Consider the following 23086-nt stretch of genomic DNA (forward strand, 5'->3'; position numbering starts at 1 on the left):
GTAGACACTCTAAGGTATTTGCTAAGGGGCATGGTGAGTATTTCTCAGATCTGCTTTGTTGCCACAAGTTTTTGGAAAATGAAGAAAACGAAAATTTCTTTTTTTTCTTTTTTTTTTTCAGAACGTTGTGACAAAAATAGTATCTGTAAAATACTCACCATGCCTCTTATCAAATCCCTTGGTGTGTCTACTTTCCAAAAAGTGGTCATTTGAGGGGTGTTTGTACTATCCTGGACTTTTAGGGCCTCCTAATCTGTGATAGGTAGTGAGGAAGTGATATGAGGAAATATGCCTTTTGAAAGATGGTCATTGGATTTCAGGGGCCTGTATGTGGCTAGGCTGTCAAAAAATCTTTCACATGTGGTATTCCCATACTCAGGAGAAGTAACAGCATGTTTTGGGGTACTATTCTGCATATAGCCATGGCATGCGTGAGCAATATATGATTTAAGTGACAAAAAATTGTCATTACCAAAAGTAGAAAATATTGTGTTTTTTTCCAAATGTTTGGTCTTTTTCATTTATATATCATAAAAAACCCAGTGGTAATCAAATACCACCCACAAGAAGTCACGAGACCTGTGATGAAACATGTTGGGTGGAGCCTAGTGATGTCACTTCCGGTCATACCCAAACCGGCAGGAGTGATGTGAGGAACCATTTAGATTGATGACTGTGACATGCATTTGATTCATTACTTTAGATACCCGAGAGCATGTTCCCATTAAAGGGCCAGAACTAATGAAATAGCTACTAAGGATTGGCAGTGGATAAGCAGAATGTTATGAAAAGGGGGGGGGGAACGTGGAAGTTTCCAGGCCCCCCCTTTTCCTCATGGGATGGTGGCGGATAGGTTTCTAGTTCCCCTCAGGGATTAAAATAAATGGGGGAAAGCTGATTGGTCAAAAGGGACCAGGTAACTGGGAAGTTTCTGGAAGTTCTGGGGGGGCTCAATCAGGATTGGTCAAAAAGGTCACCTGCCCCCCCCAGAACATTCCAAAAGCCCCAAGAAGCCCATAAAAAGAAGGGACCTCGTGGGCTCCGGGTTAGTCGCCAGAGGAATTTGGAGCGCCCCTCCCTCGTCGCAGCCGGTTTATGTGGTAGGTCCCTTTCTAAATATCTTTGAAAGGGGACTGGTAAAAAAATGATTAAAACAGTTTAAATGAAATTACAGCTCAAGCCTTAATGACTGGGCTGATGTGGTTATGCAATTTAAAATATTTATGGTTTTGAAATAAACGTTATATTTATGATTGTTAAAGCTGTGAAAACCAATAAACAAGGTCGCGGCCATTATTCAGCCAAGATGGTTGGCTCCCTCGTGTCCTGCTTGTTCTTGTGTGATTCCTTTGTTGCTGACCCGGCTTGTTCCTCACCTGACTCTGTTTGCTCTCCTGATACTGGTTCCCGACTTCGGCTCTGCTCCTGACCTTGGCTTTTCCTTCTGATTCTGTACCGTGCTGCCCGACTGTTGATGACCCTGGCTAATCCATGACACTGCTCCTGTCTCTTATCCTCACTACCTGCCTTGCTCTGGTGCACGTCTGGCAATCTACAAAACCTGCTCTGCTTACTACTACTGTGCGAAAATCAGAGGATCATCAGCCTTCCAAGGTCATCATCTGCAAGAGCTGCAAAAAACAACTACTGGCACTCTTGTCCCCTGGGTCCTAGACTCCCTCTGTTCCAACACCAGCAGGGTCAGGGCTAGTGACACAAGGTAGGCCGACCTCGTCATTTCAGTCTCCCATCAGGTACGTGACACTGTGATTGGGAGTGGGTGTGTGTCAGAGGCAGGCATTGATTGGGAGGGGATGTGTGTCAGAGGCAGGCTGTGATTGGGAGTGGGTGTGTGTCAGAGGCAGGCTGTGATTGGGAGTGTGTCAGAGACAGGCTGTGATTGGGAGTGGGTGTGTGTCAGAGGCAGGCTGTGATTGGGAGTGGGTGTGTGTCAGAGGCAGGCTGTGATTGGCAGTGGGTGTGTGTCAGAGGCAGGCTGTGATTGGGAGTGGGTGTATCAGAGGCAGGCTGTGATTGGGAGTGGGTGTGTCAGAGGCAGGCTGTGAATGGTCGAAGGGTGTGGTGGCTGAACAAACTACCCAATACAGCATGCTGTAAATTGGCACAATGTTCTGTAGTTCTGAATGGCAAGCCAAAGGATGAAAACTGACCATGCTAACACAGATTAGCTTCAGTTCTTTAGGGTAACATACAGGAAGGAATACAACTTTGTGTAGCAAAAATGGTACAGCTACAGCAAGATTATGGCACATTTTCCACATTTAAAGTGTCTATCAGGAAGAAGAGATGCATGGTCACATGACAGAGCTTTTTAACCTTGTAAAAAATGTAAGGTCATGTCTGAAATTAAGCAAAACCAGATATGGTTCCTGCATAGGTATAACTGTATTAGAAAGTGTCTATAACATTGTGAAAATGTAATTGGCGCAAGAGAGGTCGTGGTGGGTATAAAGTTCACTCAGAAAGTCTTAGTGATAAGAGGGGGGGGGGGGGGGGAGGACTTGTGGTACAAACAGTACTGGATTGGAATAGATGGTATATATATATATATATATATATATATATATATATATATATATGTGTGTGTATACATATATATACAAAGATGCAATGTAGACACCGTCGTGAGGCTTGCACTCTCTAGAGTAAACCGGACTCTGTAGTAGAAGAATAAAGGAGAGAGAGAGGTGCGCCAGACTAAGTGCAGTAAGATTGTAACAGTTTATTGCACACAAAATATTAAAAACTCACAGGACGTGGGTAGGTATCAGGCATCAAATATAATATGAAGAGAAGGACGTCATCTGTGCTGCACATCATGGGCGAATGGCTGCAGTGCCAGGGTATTCAACGGCTGGCGCTCTAGGTGGGTCCCACAGGAGGAAGCGAGGACGGCAGGCGCAGTAACCGGGAGTCGCGGCACAGAGAAGAACCGTGATCAAGGGCAGGCGCTGCTGGTCTCTCACATCAGCGTGGGTGATGGGGCCTGCTTGAGGCACATCCAAGATGGCCGCCGAGTAAAAGTGACGTCAAGACGTTGCTGGGAATCGTCCAAGGGGGCGGTGACGCGTTCCAAGGCAACCACCTTTTCTTCAGACCTCTTCAGAGGTCTGAAGAAAAGGTGGTTGCCTTGGAACGCTTTCCCAGCAACGTCTTGATGTCACTCCCGGTTACTGCGCCTGCCGTCCTCGCTTCCTCCTGTGGGACCCGCCTAGAGTGCCAGCCGTTGAATACCCTGGCACTGCAGCCATTCGCCCATGATGTGCAGCACAGATGACGTCCTTCTCTTCATATTATATTTGATGCCTGATACCTACCCAAGTCCTGTGAGTTTTTAATATTTTGTGTGCAATAAACTGTTATAATCTTACTGCACTTAGTCTGGCGCACCTCTCTCTCTCCTTTATTCTATAACATTGTACAGTATGTTTACAACTACTTTAACCGTTTCCCTCCTGGCCACTGCACATAAACGGCTGGGCGGAAGCTTTGGCTGTTCTGACTGGACGTACCTGTACGTCCTGTCAGATCGTGCGCTTGCGCGGCCTCAGGGCCACGCAGCAGCGCAATCCTTTGATGACTGTGTCACTTGGAAGTGTTTCACCAAGTGAATGATATTGTTCATAAATCTAATATAGTGTGTGAAGCAAACATGAAGCATGGATATATGTTATATGATGTTGGTTCACGCATTTTCTTGAATTGCATGAACTTTATGAATTTATTTATATATTATATCACTATTTAGAGCGCACTTATGGTCTAGGATTGTTAGTGGAGTACCCCAAGGTTCAGTGTTGGGACCCTTACTTTTTAATATATTTATAAATGATATAGGGTCTGGAATTAAAAATACCATTTCAGTCTTTGTAGATAACACCAAGCTCTGCAGTGGAATAACATCCTTACAGGATGTCTTCAACTTACAAGCCAACCTCAAAGCACTGTTTAATTGGGCAACCATGTGGCAAATGAGGTTTAAAGTTGATAAATGTAAGGTTATGCACTTGGGGGCTAAGAATATGCATCCATCATACATACTAGGGGGAGTACAACTGGGGGAATCAATGGTGGAGAAGGATCTGGGAGTTCTGGTAGATCACAAGCTTAATAATGGCATGCAATGCAGGTTTCTAAAGTGAGCAAAATCCTCTCTTGCATTAACCACATCACGACCACCCTATAGCAGATATACTGCTACAGGGCGGCAGGGGTGTGCGAAATCACATATACCTACGTGATTTTGTATTTCCGGGTAGGGGGCGTGTGCGAGCCATGTGCCGCCATTCGCAGACTCAGCTGTCAATCACCAGGTCCTGGTTGGTGATTACCCACCGGCGCCCGATGATTACCGAGGATCTCAGACAGGGAGGAGGGCTGCTTTCTTTACTAACAGTCCTCCTCCCAGCAATGTTCATGATCATATCCCCCTGAGGAAGCCATGTGACCCTGTGGTGCAACATGTAGGGAAGTGGCTTGATGACATCACAACACTCTTGATACACCGATCCACCCACAGTGTCATTTCAGATGAGTGGAGCCTATCTTTGATTGCCTGTATATGAACAGTGCTGGATATTTATGATCAATATATCTGGTGTGATTTAGCACCATTATTATGTGAGCGGCCACTTTTTATGTTTTAATAAAAATAGAGTTTTTAAAAGAATAAAGCACTATTGTATTGTGTTTTATATGTTTTCACCATGTATGCTGAATGGAGGAGGAGAGATTATGGAGATTGGTGATCTGTGGAGGAAGATTCCATTACCAGGATAGGATACATTGGTTGTTGTATGTCCACTTCAAGGGACAAATGCATTTTTTGAACTAAATTTATATGTGGTCAAAAACTCCAAGTGAGGGCACATCTGGTGTTTAAATGACATGAAGAGATGAAATATGAAACACATTCAAGTTGAAGAAATCACTATTAGAGACTTTTTGATTTTATGATTTATATTCATTATTTTGTATTGACTTATGTTCTCATTAATGTTTAATTTCATTATTAAGTGAGCTAAGAAGCACAGCACTGTATGTTTATAATTCACGTAGCAGAATACATTTTGGCATAAATTTATGATGAAATTTGATTTTTGAAATTTTTTTACTGGACATGTTTAATAGCAAAAATTCAAAAATATTGTTTTTTTCTCAACATTGTCGGTCTTTTTTTAAAAAACCACACAGGCGATCAAATATTACAAAAAAAAAGCTCAATTTGTGGGAAAAAAGGACGTAAATTTCATTTGGGTGCAGCGCTGCATGACCATGCAATTGTCAAAGTAACGCAGCGCTGTATCGCACAAAATGGCCTTTCAGGAAGGGGGGTAAATCCTCAGAAGGGCAAGTGGTTAAAAGAGGTATAGACTCCAGAGAGAGAGATATCATATTACCCCGGTACAAATCATTAGTAAGACCTCATCTGGAATATGCAGTTCAATTTTGGGCACCAATTCACAAAAAGAACATTGGGGAACTGGAGAAAGTACAGAGAAGGGCAACTAAACTGATAAGAGGCATGTAGGAGCTCAGCTATGAGGAAAGATTAAATTAACCGAATTTATTCTCTCTTGAGAAGAGGAGATTAAGGGGGGATATGATCAACATATATAAATACATCAGTGGTTCATATAGTGAACTCGAGTTATTCACCTTGAACTGATCAAGGGGGTACTCTTTATGTCTGGAGGAAAATAAATTTAATCTCCAAATACGGAAAGGTTTCTTCACAGTAAGAGCTGTGAAAATGTGGAATAGACTCCCTCAAGAGTTGGTTCTGGCCAGCTCAGTGGATTGCTTTAAAAAAGGCCTGGATTCTTTCTTGGATACATGCAATATAATTGGATACTAACATTTATAGCTAAAGTTGATCCAGGGAATATCCGATTGCCTCTCGGGGGATCAGGAAGGAATTTTGTTCCCCTGCAGGAGCAAAGTGGATCATGCTTTTCTGGGTTTTTTGCCTTCCTCCAGATCAACTGTGGGTATAGGATTATAACTTTTTTTTTTATGGTTGAACTGGATGGACTTTTGTTTTTTTTCAGCAAGATTAACTATGTAACTATGTGAGTTTTATTCACCAAATATGGATTTTCAGTATTATAGCATGATACAATTTGATGGATTGATGCCTTTTATGGTTTAAATCAGGGGTGGCTAACCTGTGGCTCTCCAGCTGTTGTGGAACTACATTTCCCATGAGGCATTGCAAAGATGGGAAGTTACTGACATGCAGAGGCATGATGGAACTTGTAGTCCTTAAAAAAGAGGGATAGGTGCAGCGCTTGAATCAGAATACAAAAGGAATGCTCTATAAGATATATATGCATATAAATGTCAATGATCAAAAAAATAGTAAAATAGATACAAATGTGATACAATGGTAAACAGTGCGCTAATCAATGGGAAATGTTAAAGAACACGTAAAGTCCTCATCCCAAATCAGTGGTTATAAGAGAGATGAAAAATCCTAGGAGCAGATAGAGTGCGCACTCACCAGAAGTGCGTATAAATAACGCATGTAGAGAAGTATATTCTGCAAAATATCTCCGGCATCAAAGCTCTGGTCAGATCACACTCCACACCATCCTCTGTCTCACCGCGAAGAGCAGTAACATGTGCAGGGCTGTGCTGACATCTGATGGTTAGAGGGAGGTGATGGCTATGCCCTGGAAGAGGACCTGTCTGCCTGTGTGTGGGCTGATCCGTCACATTACTGGCCTCCACATCCCCTCTGCAAGGAGGAGGCACTCAGTGCCCTGTGCCTATCTGGACTAAGGAGTACCTTTGACGCCCATACTGTTTGATGAATCCTGGTTACTGCTCTTCGCGGTGAGACAGAGGATGGTGTGGAGTGCGATCTGACCAGAGCTTTGATGCCAGAGATATTTTGCAGATTATACTTCTCTACATGCGTTATTTATACGCACTTCTGGTGAGTGCGCACTCTATCTGCTCCTAGGATTTTTCATCTCTCTTATAACCACTGATTTGGGATGAGGACTTTACGTGTGCTTTAACATTTCCCATTGATTAGCGCACTGTTTACCATTGTATCACATTTGTATCTATTTTACTATTTTTTTGATCATTGACATTTATATGCATATATATCTTATAGAGCATCCCTTTTGTATTCTGATTCAAGCGCTGCACCTATCCCTCTTTTTTATTGATTACTGTAAGGTTGGTTGGTTGCCTTTTTTGGTGTTCTAGCTGCTTACACATACCTGTCTGTAGCGCTCGCTATACCATTTTTACACCTTTAGGAACTTGTAGTCCTGCAGCAGCTGGAGAGCCGCAGGTTGGCCACCCCTGGTTTAAATTATTTATCTACACATTTATACATGCTTTTATTATCTGTCAGCAGCGCTACATCACATATTGTTAGTAGTCACCATAGAGAAAAATTTTAGCATTTTTGGAGCTTCAATCTTCGAGCTTCAAGCTTCACACTACACATCGCACAAGTGTGAATGTAGGCAAAGTGTGCAGTTTCAGCCACATTTTTGATAAATAATATATTCTACCATATCATAATGAATGCTGTGCTGTTATTGTTGTAGGTCAAAACAATGGTTTGGAGCACTACTATTTTCTGTTTCTAAAAACTAAATAAAATTGACACAAAAAAGTATACACAAAACATAGTGCATGTACTGCTAAAGCTTGTGTTTTGGCTGAAGTCCCTTCTCAATATGTAACACCAACAAGCAAAAAGCTTCTATTTTAAACTGATTCAAAGTATATTTAAACAACGTCATCCTGCTAAGTGTCAGCAAGAGGTGAGTATATCAAGCACTATTCTCAGACTACAAGACGCTGAGAAGCTGAATTTGTTAGCCGTTACTGGCTACGTTTAGAATGGTAATACAGCTTTCCATGAGTGCTTCCTTTGACTCTTTTCACACCAGACATAGATGCTTTCTTGTAGCCTGGTTAGCTAATAAGAACGTTGTGTACTTCTCATACTAAACACCAATGCTTTTTGTTATTCTGCAAACTCCTATTTGACAACCCAATGTTTTTGTTGCAGACTTTGCTTCTCAAATATTTGCAGGACCAAAATATATAAAATGAGTCAGGTAGAACTGCACATATTCCCTTGCTTTATACTATAATTTCCCCAGATGTTGGACAATTGTGCACAACATAAAACTGAGCACAATTTTGGGTGTCGTGCAGATTTTCTAAGCATTTTCTCTGTCACAATTTATACAACAATGGTGGCTTTACAGTCATGGAAAGCAGGCATGAACAAACTGGCCAGTAACTGCTTAAAAAGAATGTGTTTGATAATTATTAAAATCACATTTTTGTTTACCAAATTATAGTTGTTATGGTTTTAATAGCCCTGATAGGGGCTTCAAGCAACATTGTAGACATTTTAAAGGTGCGTAAGGCTTGCTATAGTGGCCCCTCAATCAGTATTTTCTTATGTTATATTAGCATGCCTTAAGCACTTTTTATCATGGCTTAAATGCCACTGCAGCTTGAATCAGGGCCTATTTGAAAACTTTCAGCATTTGCAGATTTATTTTCCTGTATATCCACCAGTTACAATAAGCTGAACAAGTAGAGTATTTTAGGTCTACATATTGTTCAAGATTTGGAATATCATAAATCAATTTGCTTTGTATACCACACCTCGTTAAGAAAACCTGAGATAATATAGATGCTGGCATTGCTCACAACTCCAATGCTAGTTGACTGTAAGGCTGAGTCAAAGACTTTCGAAGTCAGTGGCCTGAAAGTAAGAAGATCAGGGGTTGTGATTTTCTGATCTGCATACACATTGCAGATCATGGACTAAAAATATTACAGCCAGGCAAATGGTAGTCTTGGAAGGGGGCCAACAACTACAGCCCCATATTTCTCTGTGCAAATGTTTCCTTACTATTGTTTTTATTAATTGAATATATTATAAAGATGAATGTGGAGTAAAGCTGAGCACCCCTGTAAAGGTGTGCAAACGTATAAAAGAAATTCAATTTATAAAGTTGTCTAAAAATTATCCCCAAACCACAGCTTGGTGAAAGATTTTCAGATTCTTTGGGCCCTGTCACACCTGACAGCATACAAAATCCCATGAATTACAAAGTTGACAGTTCACATATGATCGCTCAGACGTCTGTAGCTTAAAGCCTGGAACTCCATAAGCTATATGAGCTACTTCTGAGGTAGATTTGGACTTTTGGCACCGTAGACTTCATTGGGAATGCCTCATTAAGCTGCTTAGGTAATATTTGTTCTCTTTTATTTAGAGTGGATTTTTTTGTTTATTTAATTTAGGTTTCTTTGTGTTCACATTTTGGTTCATTATATCATTATTTGTTCACTATGAGTTTACATATTTTATACTCAACTTTTTTTCCACTGTCTTTTTTTTTTTTCAACATAAAGCAATCCAGGGTTTTGGATACTTGAATATAGCTTCTATAATCCTTAGGAGCTTTTAAAGTCCATTTTCAATTCACCAAAAACCAACTTAATTTTACCTTACTCGTTGACTTCAGAGAATTTCCACAAAATGATGAAATTTGTTAAAATCTCACAAAAAATAGTTTTTTTTATCACTATAATTAGTGATGGGCAAATCCTCCCAGATTTGATTCACCAAGGGTTCAGCGATTTTTGTTCATAATTTGGCGAACCCAATCTTAGAGGAGAATCACATTGAAATTAATCAGAAGGGGAATTTTATTGTTAAGTTTTGGTCATTTTACCATTTTTAGAGCTAATAAGCAAACTACTGAAAAAAAAAATATGAGAAGCTGGGCACTTCCATTGTAATAATGAAAACATTTTTATAAAAAACATACAGTGGGGAAAGGTTGGAGAGTAATATTGAAGGTAGAAATACTGCATGAGATACTGTAGTGTGAAATTGGTCAGCAGCATCGCAGTTTCAGGGATAGTTGGTCTAACTGGTGTATAACTAATTTTTATTGTATCTATGGGAATAGGGGGGGGTGTTAAATGTGAGTGATATATTATGAGAAGGTTAGGTGCACACTATTCTTGTACTTTGTTTTTTTTCTTTCAAATGATGCAGCAGCAGAACTAGAACATAACAAATGTCTTTAAGCACTCCAAACTAAAAAAACTAAAAAAACTATCAACATAAAATAAAAAATTTAAAAGCTGCAAAAGAAATGAACCCCCCCCCAAAAATACCCCTGAAATAAAATCTCACTTAGTTTTTCACAAGGAAGACTTGCAGCAACAAAAAAAAAAAGTTTAACCTAAATTAGAGGCCCTATGAACATAAGACAGAAAAAATATACCTCTAAAATAAATGAAAACATTGAAATACCACCACTTGAAACAAATGCCAATTTTTTGTTTAAAGGGAATTCTTGCAGCAAAAAAAAAAAGTTTGCTATGGACAAGAAAGCAGCTGAAAGTGACAGACCACAAAATAAAATGAAAAAAAAAAAGTCTTCAATATTAAGAACACAAAAAGCACAAAAGCACAAAGCAGTTTGATTGTCCAAAGAATTAGAAATCAGAATTAAAGTACAGTTTCCTAACTAACCCTTATCGCTCTCTTATGCATTTATTCAGCTTTCATTAAGTTTTCCCTACAACAGTTTCTAACACTGTTGCTGTTTGTGAACCCTTTAATAGTGAAGAAACTGGCTTATCCATAAGCCCCTTTATTAGCCCTTCTATGCCATTCTACTGGGCTCTCCAAATTCTGTACAAAATTTAGCTGGAACCTCAAATCTCAAATCCATGGTAGCATCAAACCTGAATCTTATCCTTAACTTTTCTGAGTGCACTTCATTGGGAGTGTACCTGTACCCTAAATCAACTCTTACTTATACAGTTGTGTTCAAAATAATAGCAGTGTGTTGAAAAAAGTGAATAAAGCTCAAAATCCTTCTAATAGCTTTTATTTCCATACACACAAATGCATTGGGAACACTACACATTCTATTCCAAATCAAAACATGAAGAAAAATATATCAAATTTGTGTTGTTCCTCTAAAAAAATTGAAGAAAAGTGAATATTAGACTGCTCAAAAAAATAGCAGTGTTTGTATTCTTCTTTACAAACTCAAACATTCACTATATAAACTGAAAAATGTTTGAAGATTTTGCTTTGCTTTGAATCACTTAATGAATATTTTGTTGTATAAGCACTGTTTCTGAGAACTGCTGTACATCTGTGTTGCATGGAGTCAACCAACTTCTGGCACCTGTGAACAGGTATTGCAGCCCAGGATGATTGGACTACATTCCACAGTTCTTCTCTATTTCTTGGTTTTGCCTCAGAAACTGCATTTTTGATGTCACCCCACAAGTTTTCTATTGGATTAAGATCCGGGGATTGGGCTGGCCACTCCATAACATCAATCTTGTTGATCTGGAACCAAGATGTTGCATGTTTACTGGAGTGTTTGGGGTTGTTGTCTTGTTCGAACACCCATTTCAAGGGCATTTCCTCTTCAGCATAATGCAGCATGACCTCTTCAAGTATTCTGATGTATTCAAACTGATCCATGATCCCTGGTATGCGATAAATAGGCCCAACACTGTAGTATGAGAAACATCCCCATATCATGATGCTTCACTGTCTTCACAGTGTACTGTGGCTTGAATTCAGTGTTTGGGGGTCGTCTGACAAACTGTCTCCGGCCACTAGACCCAAAAAGAACAATCTTACTTTCATCAGTCCACAAAATGTTGCGCCATTTCTCTTTAGGCCAGTCAATGTGCTCTTTGACAAATTGTAACCTCTTCAGCACATGTCTTTTTTCAACAGTGGGACTTTGCGGGGGCTTTTTGCAGATAGCTTGGCTTCACATAGGCGTCTTCCAATTGTAACAGTGCTCACAGGTAACTTTAGACCTTCTTTGATCTTCCTGGAGCTGATTGTTGGCCATTGCCATTTTGGCTATTCTATCCATTCGAATGGTAGTTTTTTGCTTTCTTCCACGTCTTTCAGGTTTTGGTTGCCATTTTAAAGCATTTGCAATCATTTTAGCTGAGCAGCCTATCATTTTCTGCCCTTCTTTATATGTTTTCCCCTCTCCAATCAACTTTTTAATCAAGGTACGCTGTTCTTCTGAACAATGTCTGGAATGACCCATTTTCCTCAGAATTTCAGAGAGAAATGCACTGTAACCAGCATGTATAACATTTGCTGCCTTCCTTCCTTAAATAAGGGCAATAATTGCCACCTGTTTTTCAAAGAATGAATGACCTCACTAATAGAACTCCACACTGCTATTATTTTAAACATGCCCCTTTAAATTAGTGATTCAATTACACAGAATCAGCAGCATGCATGTCATGACTGTTGGGTCTGTTGGATTTCTATTACTCTACTACACCTGCTAGTAAATTATTTGCCATGTAGAAATATAATTTCTACCAAAAACAGTGATTGATCCGGTTAGTGATGTCTGACTGCTATTATTTTGAACACAACTGTATGTGTTCTAAAAAAACGGAAGAAAAGAGCCTTATTTGTACAGGTTTGAAAGCAATTTGCAGTAAATAACTGTCTTTGCTTTACATTCCTTTTAGTGTATATAATATAATATATTCTCTCCTATGACATATCCTTTTTTGTAACAGACATACAGTTTTAGTTTTCATTTCGATGACTGGAGATATAGGTAAATTATCTCACAAGCACCTATTATAATTGTAAGCAGATTAAAATCTGCTGAATGCTACAAATGCGTAGTAGACATTGCCAAAATATTAGCAACACAAAAGGTTGAAATTTACGCCCTGTACTCTGGAACAAATTACACCTGACCACTTTGGATTCTTTTGGGTCACTTTCTTTGAAACTGCATCAAACAGATGGTGGAAGGAACACAAGTCTGGCAGAAACCAGATAGTTACATTTGCCTGGCCCAATAATTTGTTTATCCCTGCTTCTGTGGAAAGTACAAGAGCCCAGGTGTTGTTTTAGACAGTTGGATTGGATTTCAGTTCATCAAATAATATTCTGTTTGGTTGATCGATTAACTTAAAGTGTTACTAAACCCAGGACCCTGCACTCACTATACCTGGTCTCCCACAATGCACAGAACATGGAAATTAAATTATTTTAGTAAATATAAACTGTTAAATACCTTTTTTCATCAGCAGTTAGAGCAGTCTTGAGACTTCTGTCTGTGTCCAGCCCAGCACTAGCTAAAGCCTGTAGAAGGAGTTTTATTTCTGCTCCAGGAGGATGGAAATCTCCTGACCTCTGTCTGGACAGTGCTGATTGGCCCTGTGCTAATCACATGCACTCTCCCAAGAAAAAAAAGCTCTTTAGCAATATACACCAAACTGAGCATGTGTATGCCTACGGTTCAGTCTGGGGATAAGTGGTGGTCACTTGAAAAAGGGGAGGAACAGAGAAGAAAGGATCAGAGAGCCTTTTTACACAATGCAAAGGATTAACCCCTTAGGTTCCACAGTGAGTATAACAAGGATGCTTTACTGCATATACAGACTGATAGGTTGTCACCTGTGCATTAAGTCCATCCATGAAATGTTCTTGCTACTAAATGTTCCATGGTGAACTGTTAGTGGTATTATAACAAAGTGGAAGCAACTGGGAACAACAGCAACTCAGCCATGAAGTGGTCGGCCACGTAAAATGACAGAGCGGGGCCAGCACATGCTGAAGCGCACAGTGTGTAGAAGTCGCCAAATGTCTGCAGAGTCAATAGCTAAAGACCTCCAAACTTCGTGTGGTATTCAGATTAGCACAGCAACAGTGCATAGAGAGCTTCATGGAATGAGTTTCCATGACTGAGCATCTGCATCCAAGCCTTACATCACCAAGTGCAGATGCAGTGGTGTAAAACACACCACAACTGGACTCTAGAGCAGTGGAGACGTGTTCTCTGAAGTGACGCATCACGCTTCTCTGTCTGGCAATCTGATGGATGTGTCTGGGTTTGGTGGTTGCCAGGAGAACAGTACTTGCCTGACTGATTTGTGCCAAGTGTAAAGTTTGGTGGAGGGGGGACTATGGTGTGGGGTTGTTTTTCAGGGGTTGGGCTTGACCCTTAGTTTCAGTGAAGAGAATTCTTAAGGCATCAGAATACCAAGACATTTTGGACAATTTCATGTTCCCAACTTTGTGGGAACAGTTTGGGGTGGCCTTTGCCTGTTCTAACATGACTACGCACCAGTACACAAAGCAATTTCCTAAAGACATGGATGATCGAGTTTGGGGTGGAGGAACTTGACTGGCCTGCACAGACCCCTGACCTCAACCCAACAGAACTTTGGAATGAATTAGAGCGGAGACTGCGAGCCAGGCCTTTCTCGTCTAACATCAGTGCCTGACCTCACAAATGCACTTCTGGAAAAATGGTTAAACATTCCCATAGACACACTCAGGGGCGGACTGACCATTTGGAAACTCGGGCACTGCCCGAGGGCCCGGGGTCAGTAGAGGGCCCCATGAGATGCCCCTGGTACTTTTTTCATAGGCTTTTTTGAGTTTGGGCAAGGACACAGGGGCCCCATGATCCCCTATTGCCCTGGGGCCCCATGAGTAGTCAGTCCGCCCCTGGACACACTCCTAAGCCTTTTGGAGAGCCTTCCCAGAAGAGTTGAAGCTGTTATAGCTGCAAAGGGTGGGCCAACTCAATATTGAATCCTATGGACCAAGACTGGGATGCCATTAAAGTTCATGTGTGTGTAAAGGCAGGCATCCCAATACTTTTGCCATTTTGTGTATATATCTTTTTTTCTGTACATGTACATCTCCCTGTGTTTTCATCCTTTAAAAATTATGAAAGTGCAGAAAATACCCGCCAGAAGCCCAAAGTGTTCATAACTTCCCATTTAATCTGAAAATGTGGTATTTTTTCTACACTAAAATCCCAAACAGCATTTGTTAGCCTTACCTACTGGACTACAGAACTCCCCCGATTATGTCTGGCCCTCTCCATATGCCTACATAGGATTTATTTCACAGTAAAACAATGCTGTTCACTAGGCTCCCAAAAGCCTGTCCAGGAAAGGGCTCTTGGTAGATGTAATTTTGGGGGCATGCCTACATCAATAGGAATCAAACTCCCAGTAGCCACTCTTGCAGTAAATTTACAAACCTGGTAATGTTGTCACATGAAGTGATAAAAGCTATTCCTCATTACAAGATAAAGGTAAAAGAAAAAAATAACACAGGACAGCACACATTTTGGTGCCTCGAATGTTAGACTTCTCCTGGATATATATGACCCGCTGATTCCAAAAATGGCTCCAATTTTTCCCTATCAACCCTAGTTTTTAAGATACAGAATAAATGCCATATACCACTTTTCACTCTGGTCACTCATCAAAAATCAGGAAATTTTAATGTAACCTCCTTGTAGCATGAAAGAAACATAAAAAAAGGAACCATAACCTCTACGGTTCTCGATGTGCATAAATGAAAAGATATTATTGGCACTATACACACACCTCCTATACGATCATAGCTATAATACAGTTCATTAATTACATCTTAGAAGCCAATGTTTCCAATGTAAAATCACAGTTGGAAATATGTAAACACTCTTACTGTATCTGATAACTTGTACGCAAAAACACAAGATAGGTAACAAAAGTTGATCAGCGAGATCTTTTCAAAAACTGACTAAAAAATTATATAAATTCAACCATATCTAAGAAACTAGAGCTGATGCAGTCTAGGCAATGCAATTCCTGAATCAGCCCCAAATAACCCCAAGAAGAGGTCTAAAAAGCAAGGCACCAAGAAAAATTATTTTTTCTTGTTGGGCTGTGTAATTCATGTTCTAGATGGGGTGAAGGAAGTGTCAGAGAAAATTTGGATAATAGCCAGACATACATTTTAAGAAAAATAACAGGTTTACTAGGCTTTTAGTTAATTGCACTACCTGCATCTTGCACAATCTTTAGATGGCAGTTAGCCAAGGATGTATGATCTGTGTTATGAAATGTTCATTCTTATGAATGACTCTGGTTCAAACACGCATTAGGGGGATGTACGTTTGTGCCTGCACAGAGGGAAGGGAGAAAGCTCTGTAGTCTCACAGGTGATCAACAGTCAACAGGAAAATCCTGCCTAGTCCATCAATCTCCCAGGGTAGGGAAAGTTGACAGATATTCATATGCTTCTCAATGTGAGTACAAATGGCTGGACTGTTGAGCTACAGTATTTTAGTAATTTAAAATTTTTTAAAAGCGTAGTTACTTGTCACAATTAAGATAAATCTGAAGGTAAGTTACACTGTGGAGATGTAAATATAATTGAGAAACAATTTTTAAAAAATGATTGTTCATTCACAACTGAGTTTGATATTCATATAGGGATACATCTAACATTTTCTAGAGTATCATTTTAAAAGAGCATAAGAGTTTGCTGATAGTGCAGTGTTATGTATGACATCAACCCTATGTTTCATTGTCACTCAAATGCCATCATTTTGAAGCCAATTATAACCCCTCACAGCCATTACACAATATGAAAATATTATTTATTGTTTTGTGTTAGTGATAATGTTAAGCTGCACACAAACCTAGGACTGGAATTAAGTTTACATTAGGGTTTGATCAGTCCAATAATAAGCCCTGATTTAGGGCTGAAGATAGGGTTAGGAATATTGCTTTTGTTAGAGAAGCTATGATAAAAGTTCAAATAAACCTTCCACTGAATGAAAAATGTTTCCCATGGCAACTTTATTTTTTAGCATATTTGAAAAGAAAATATAAACACATCAATTTCAGATATGGTTTGTCAGCCGTATCTCACATTTGCACATGTTGCCAGTAGGGTGAACCTAAAGATCAAAACCAAGGAGTTACAGCCAAGCATGAATATGCCATTCCTGCGTTGTATGTGGTAATGGTAGAGTGCCTGTGACAGAAAGAGCAGCAAACAGAAGTGGATTCCAAGGAGGATAACTAAGGTAGCAAGCCTTCAGGAGCAAGAAGTAAAACTGCCTTTCATTTTTCCCAAAACAAAAACAAGCATTGCACTGCTTGGACCAAGAAGTAGGATGTAGACCCCCAAAAGCTCTTCCAGATATATAAACTGTTAGTGCAAATAAAAAGGACAGAACTCAACTGTGTTGTTGTATCACCCTAATAGATAAGTGCACTTTAAAGCAAAATGAATTCATCATTTTTGCACTCTTCCCTTTACCTAACCTATCCCAGCCCATGCTTTTCTTTTACAGATACATATTTACCTCAATTCATGGTCGCAGGGTCCAGTGTTTGTTTACATCCAGTGGTGCAAGTTTCACTATCTTGACTGCACCTGCACATTACAGCCCAACTGATTTCTGTGGGACTGTGTCCTGATTCTGGAGATGAATGGAGATGGCTCCATAGAAGTCTATGCCCAAAACATTAAGACTCACAGTGATGGATGTAAACAAACATCACAGTCCGAGGTCATCCTATCGAGGTAAGTGGGTTAGATAAGGTCAGCAAAAAAATAAGCGCTATAACATTTCCTTAAAGTTTATTATGTCTGTAACTCTTCTATGTCTACCTTAATTGTCCATATTATATTTGTCTAATTGAATTATAGCTATTTTCTGCTGAATTCCCTGCAGACATCTTAATAAAAGAAATCATTAATAATGAGAACTATAACATGACACTTACCTTTGAAAGCCTATCTGTCGGAATGTTTTCTCCCACGTTGTACCTACAATGACAGAAAAAAACAATAGCATTAAAAAAGTAACTTAATTGCAGTGTACTTTTACATCATAAACTGCAAAATGTATAAAACCTAATATCATTGTACATCAGTTCCTAAATAAATACATTTTCCTATTACCTGCCAAAAAATATTATGACAAATTCCAACTTAAATGAAGAGGAAGACAGCATGACCTCTCACCATGACCTCTCACCTCTTATCATACAATATTGGCTCTATGTACCTCTACAAATTAAAAACAGGACAAGAAAAGGATGTGTGCAGCTGGTTTGTACAAGAGTTATTCATATCACAGGTGCAGCTGAAACCTCAGAATGACGCAATCAAATAAAAACAGTGGAAATAATAACACTGTATTGAAATTAAAGGTTACAGTATCAAAATGGATGTTCCCATTTTTGTTGGGAACTGATGAGTTAAATCACCCACCAGTTTCTCTTCACTGGTGAAATGGCCCCATTCACTTAGAGTTCTGCCTCCTAATTATTTGTCAAACTTTATAAATGATATATGGGAAGGGGGGGGGGCACTGTTATGTTTGTTTGTACTGGACACATCACCTGGCTTGAGTAATGATTTCTCTGACTGATGAAAGTCACATTTACTGCTTTATAAATATACCACCGCAGTTACCAAAATTATAGCTCTAAAGCTGGCCATACACTGATAGAATCTTGTTAGATAAGGCTCCTTTTCAAAAGTTTGTTCAATTTTCAGGTTAATGGGGACAAAAAAGAGGTCATTTCCAACTGCATGCATGAAAAAATTTGAAGGCTCAGGAAGGCAATTTTTTGTTGTTTCTTAACTGAACAAACAAAAATTATAAATGTTAATAGCCCTCAGTCAGGAAAAATTGTATCTTCGCTGAACAAACAAAATTGTAAAGGTAAATAGTCCTCAGTCGGGAAAAATAGTTTGCATCATATTTGTTCACTATTGTAAAGGATCAAAAAATCAAACATTAAAATACTATGCATTGGTATGGCAATCCAAAGACAATTACAATCGAACAAAAATTCTTTGACTAATGACGGGAACGATTGCTCTGTTGAATGAACTTTCATGAACAGTCATTCGAAAGTCTAACAGTGCAAAGCCAGCTTTAGTTGCCAATAAATCTTGTATTTACTCGATCACAGCACACTATCATGGTAAGTGTTAATGAAGCTAGAAACTGAAGCCCCTCTTGTTAGGATCACAAGCATGGGCATGCACCATATCTAACCGTATACTAATTTTGTTGTTTCCCACATGTGGTGGCTCTCTATATTCTCCTTGTTTGCACAGGCCACCAACCAATTCTTACTGTGCATATTATATTGTAAGCTTTGCAAGATAAAAAAGTAATAATAAAAACTACAACAGAAAGGGTAAGACCCTTTGTCATGGCTGTGGCAAGGGGTGAACCTGGGAACTCTGAAACAGAAATCACAGTGTGGAGCCTCACTGAGTAAATTTCTCTTGACCCAATTTTTTGTTGTTTCTTAACTGAACAAACAAAAAAGGTAAATGTTAATAGCCCTCAGTCAGGAAAAATTGTATCTTTGTTGAACAAACAAAATCGTAAAGGTAAATAGTCCTCAGTCAGGAAAAATTGTTTGCATCGTATTTGTTCACTATTGTAAAGGATCAAAAAAAATCAAACATTAAAATACCATGCATTGGTATGGCAATCCAAAGACAATTACAATCGAACAAAAATTCTTTGATCTAATGATGGGAACGAATGCTCTGTTGAATGAACTTTCATGAACAGTTATGGCAAGGGGTGAACCTGGGAGCTCTGAAACGGAAATCACAGTGTGAAACCTCACTGAGTAATTTTCTCTTGACCCTGGCACCACATTGACTGATTAGATTCCAATTTTTAATAAACGTGTCATTGTATCTGGTGTAAGTGAATGAAGAATCTATAGCATTGATTACATACATTGATCACATACATTTTGGATGGACTTGCCTTTGGCATCCTTATAGATAGCTGTAGAAATGATCAGGAACAAAATTATTTAGAATAGAGATGCTTTAGAACATCTGTGGGTAACGCTGTGGCCAAAGTATTTGCAGCTGAAGAAGGAAGATATTTTACCTAAATATGGTGCAACCTACAAGCCAAAGTGTTGAAGAATAACCTTTCTGTAATTGTTGCTTCCTGTTTATATCAGCCACTGTGGTTATTTAAAACATACAATCATTAAAGTCCATGGCAGGGTACCTTAATAACCCCAGACCATAAACACTAATATAAACAAGGCCGGATTAATGTTATGTGACAAACAAAATATTTGTAGCTTTAGTCACAGCCAAATGGTGCAGTAATTCACTAAATGTGACTAATGTTCTCTTTCACTGACTAACAGAGGAAAGTATTCATGAAAGCAGAATAAAGAAAAACCAGAGTAGAATGTAGACTTACTGGTCGTAATTACAGTTTTCTCTGTAATTACTGCTCACTCTAGCTTTGCAATGCCACCATTAACATGTTTGATCACTGTTTATCAGGGTTAGATATGACATATATGTACACACAAGAGACACATATCAGACTGATAGCCTACACATTGTATCCTAATATCACTGTGATTCTTAAAGAGACCCCGTCATCTTGCCCATTCAAATGACAGGATCTATATAGAAACCTCCCCGACGACGTCCTCACTCCCTCTAAGTTCTAATGCGACAGAGAAAAGAGGAAATAGAGAGTGTTGGAGAGGCATGTGCAAAGTGGTCAGAAGAGAGCTTCACATGGACCCTGTACAATTGGCCTAAATATTGACATACCACTACAATGAAGTAATATCAAATTCCAGAAAAACTTTTATTTGAAATGTTTTTCTAAACAAAAAAAACAATTTTAGTAAAAACATTTATTCTATAACTTCGATAAAAGTTCAACTAACCAAAAGTGATATTCAACGTATGGATGTACTCTGATGGGCCAAGTGACCATGAGGACTCCAGTGACTAGATCTCCTTGCCATAGTTTCTGCCCCCCTGTTCCTCCTGTGTTTGAATGTTTTCAGCCATCAAGGAGTGTCTTCACATCCTACTGCATTCACCACATTGTAAGAAAACTAAGATCCAACACTTTGATTTGACCGACTTGACCTACCTCATAATGAATGCAATAGATGTACAGCCCTCTAAGGGCTGGAAGATTTTCTATGAAGGCCTGTGCAGATGGTGGTTGTTTTAATAATCACCCATGTGTTGGACTGTTGAAGGTGATGCTGAATTTGTGTAGCATTATAGAAAGATGGCATTTATTACAAGGGTCTCTCTAATATGCTGAGAAGGACCCGCATACTGTGTTTATAGGCAAACTTTATTAAGATATTACCCATTTAAAACACATCTTTTAAGAATTAAAAAACATCTGTCATTTAGTACCCAATATTATATTTTAAACTCTTTAATGTGATGAGTATACTTTCTGTGCACCAGTGATTATTATCATACAGTGGCACCAATGTTCAATGTATTCTATTCAGAACACATTCATTTATCCATTAACATCCTCTCCCACAGTGCTTGTGTAATACAAATTTCCTAAAGTGTTGTTTACAGCGTTTAATCAGGGAGACCTAATCCATTTTTATTCCTGAAATCATTCCCATTAGATTACCATGTTTAAATGTTTACTTCACATAGAAGACAGTTAATGCCCTTTTGGACCTTTGCTTCTGCTGCAAAGACAAAATCACATTTGCTTTTCAGAATATTTATAAGTCAGCACGATGCATTTCATACTTGTAACTCAACAAGGTTGGTCTGATAAAGTCCATTTACAATGTGCAGCTTAAAGGCTTTTTATAAACAATAAATTAAAGTGTATCTAAATTAAAGAACGCTAAATAATTTTTTTAGCCTATTTTTTTATTTCTTTTTACCTGGTGATCCATCCAGAAATGCACTTTCCATTCTATGGTACAAACCCTCACTGTACTGTATTTTTAGAGATGCAGTGTTGTCACCCTAAGACTGGGAGTTTGTTAATACTATAGAACACCTTCCTCCTACACATATTTCCCCTTAGGGAGAGGCGTTTTGTAGTTCACAGAGATACTTGGGAGCAGTAGAGGTAAAGTGCACAGAAAGTATTGGCAGTATTAACATGTATTTTTTTTTTTGTATTTAATGAACAGACATAACAAAATAGTGTGAATTATGTATTTTGCAGAACAGAAGAGAGCAAATAAGAATAGTTTATTGTTAGACTTGACATACTGTACACTTTAAAGCATTTCTAACATATGTTATACTGCACTACTATTATTGTAAGATAGCCAACTACCATGTGACAAGTTCAAGGTCAGCCAAACACATGCTCAAAATGTCTAGCATGACAATTGCCTCCAAATAAATTGAAATCTTCTTGGGTTTGTGAGTGCCAGGATCAATAATGACATTGAAAATTATATTGAAAGCACATGTACCATGCATGCACTAAATTATTTAATTATGTCTTAAAAATCCCTGTCTTGCCTCATAGTAACCAAGCATATTTAACTTTTATTACTGTTATTTACCAGTATAAGTGCTATCAGTTTTTTTTTGGTCCTCTGTGCCCCATTAGACATTAGTGACTAGGACAATTAGAGACAGCAAATCATGAACATAGACACCAATAAATACCTGACATAGGTGCAAACCCCCACAATTCTATCCATACGTGAAAAAAAAAAGTTGGCCTTAAATCATGATTTAAAACAGTAGTAAATACCATTTGGTGACTTGTACCTTGTACTTATAATAAAGCTTACCTGTAAGTACAAGGAATATCTGCTAGGTGTGCATCATTTAAACTAGACTCAGACTAGACATAAGTTTTGACTAGGGTATTTAATATGGCTTGGTTGTATACTGCTCCCATCTCCCATAGAATAACCACACTGCAACAAATTAGAGTTAAATGGCCATCACAGCCTTTTATTAACCAAATATATAAATAACAGATGAAAACAGAACAATACAGTAATTTATTATAACAGTTTATGCAATGTAGCCCCAAGGTACTATTAGGCATCAAATGAAGGAAAGTACCTGCGTATAACTTAATCAGGCCTCCAGCTGCAACAACCACTGACTCGGAGACAACTCGCAGATATGCATCCCAACAACTGGGAGCCGTACCTCAGATGGGTCCCTACACCATACCTTTGTGCCCATACTAACCTATAAAGGACCTTACACCCCACCAACCCCTGCACAAACAGGACACCTTATGTTTGTGTGGACCTCCACACCCGCAGGGCCTTCTGAACACCATCCTGCAAACCTAGACACCACATGTCAGCCCCAATAGCGTTCAAATACACACCATCACCATGTAGGTATCCCCAGGTATCTATCTCCAACTCAAGATGTCTCACCACCAAACCACCATTCCGA

The 23086-nt window shown here is 39.0% G+C and overlaps 1 protein-coding gene across 4 annotated transcripts in view; it reads right to left on the bottom strand.

Moving 5' to 3' along the window:
* PIEZO2 (piezo type mechanosensitive ion channel component 2) overlaps nucleotides 1-23086 on the bottom strand; it is a 439610-nt gene that overhangs the window by 160337 nt on the left and 256187 nt on the right. For all 4 annotated transcript variants that reach the window (XM_089671018.1, XM_089671019.1, XM_089671017.1 and 1 more), the window contains exon 4: nucleotides 17635-17677. In XM_089671018.1, the coding sequence (XP_089527144.1) occupies nucleotides 17635-17677 (43 nt within the window). The remainder of the gene's footprint in view (nucleotides 1-17634; nucleotides 17678-23086) is intronic.

Source organism: Staurois parvus, unplaced genomic scaffold, assembly GCF_062004578.1.
Source record: "Staurois parvus isolate SC_StPar_1 unplaced genomic scaffold, SC_StPar_1.0 ptg000097l, whole genome shotgun sequence".
Lineage (NCBI taxonomy): Eukaryota > Metazoa > Chordata > Amphibia > Anura > Ranidae > Staurois > Staurois parvus.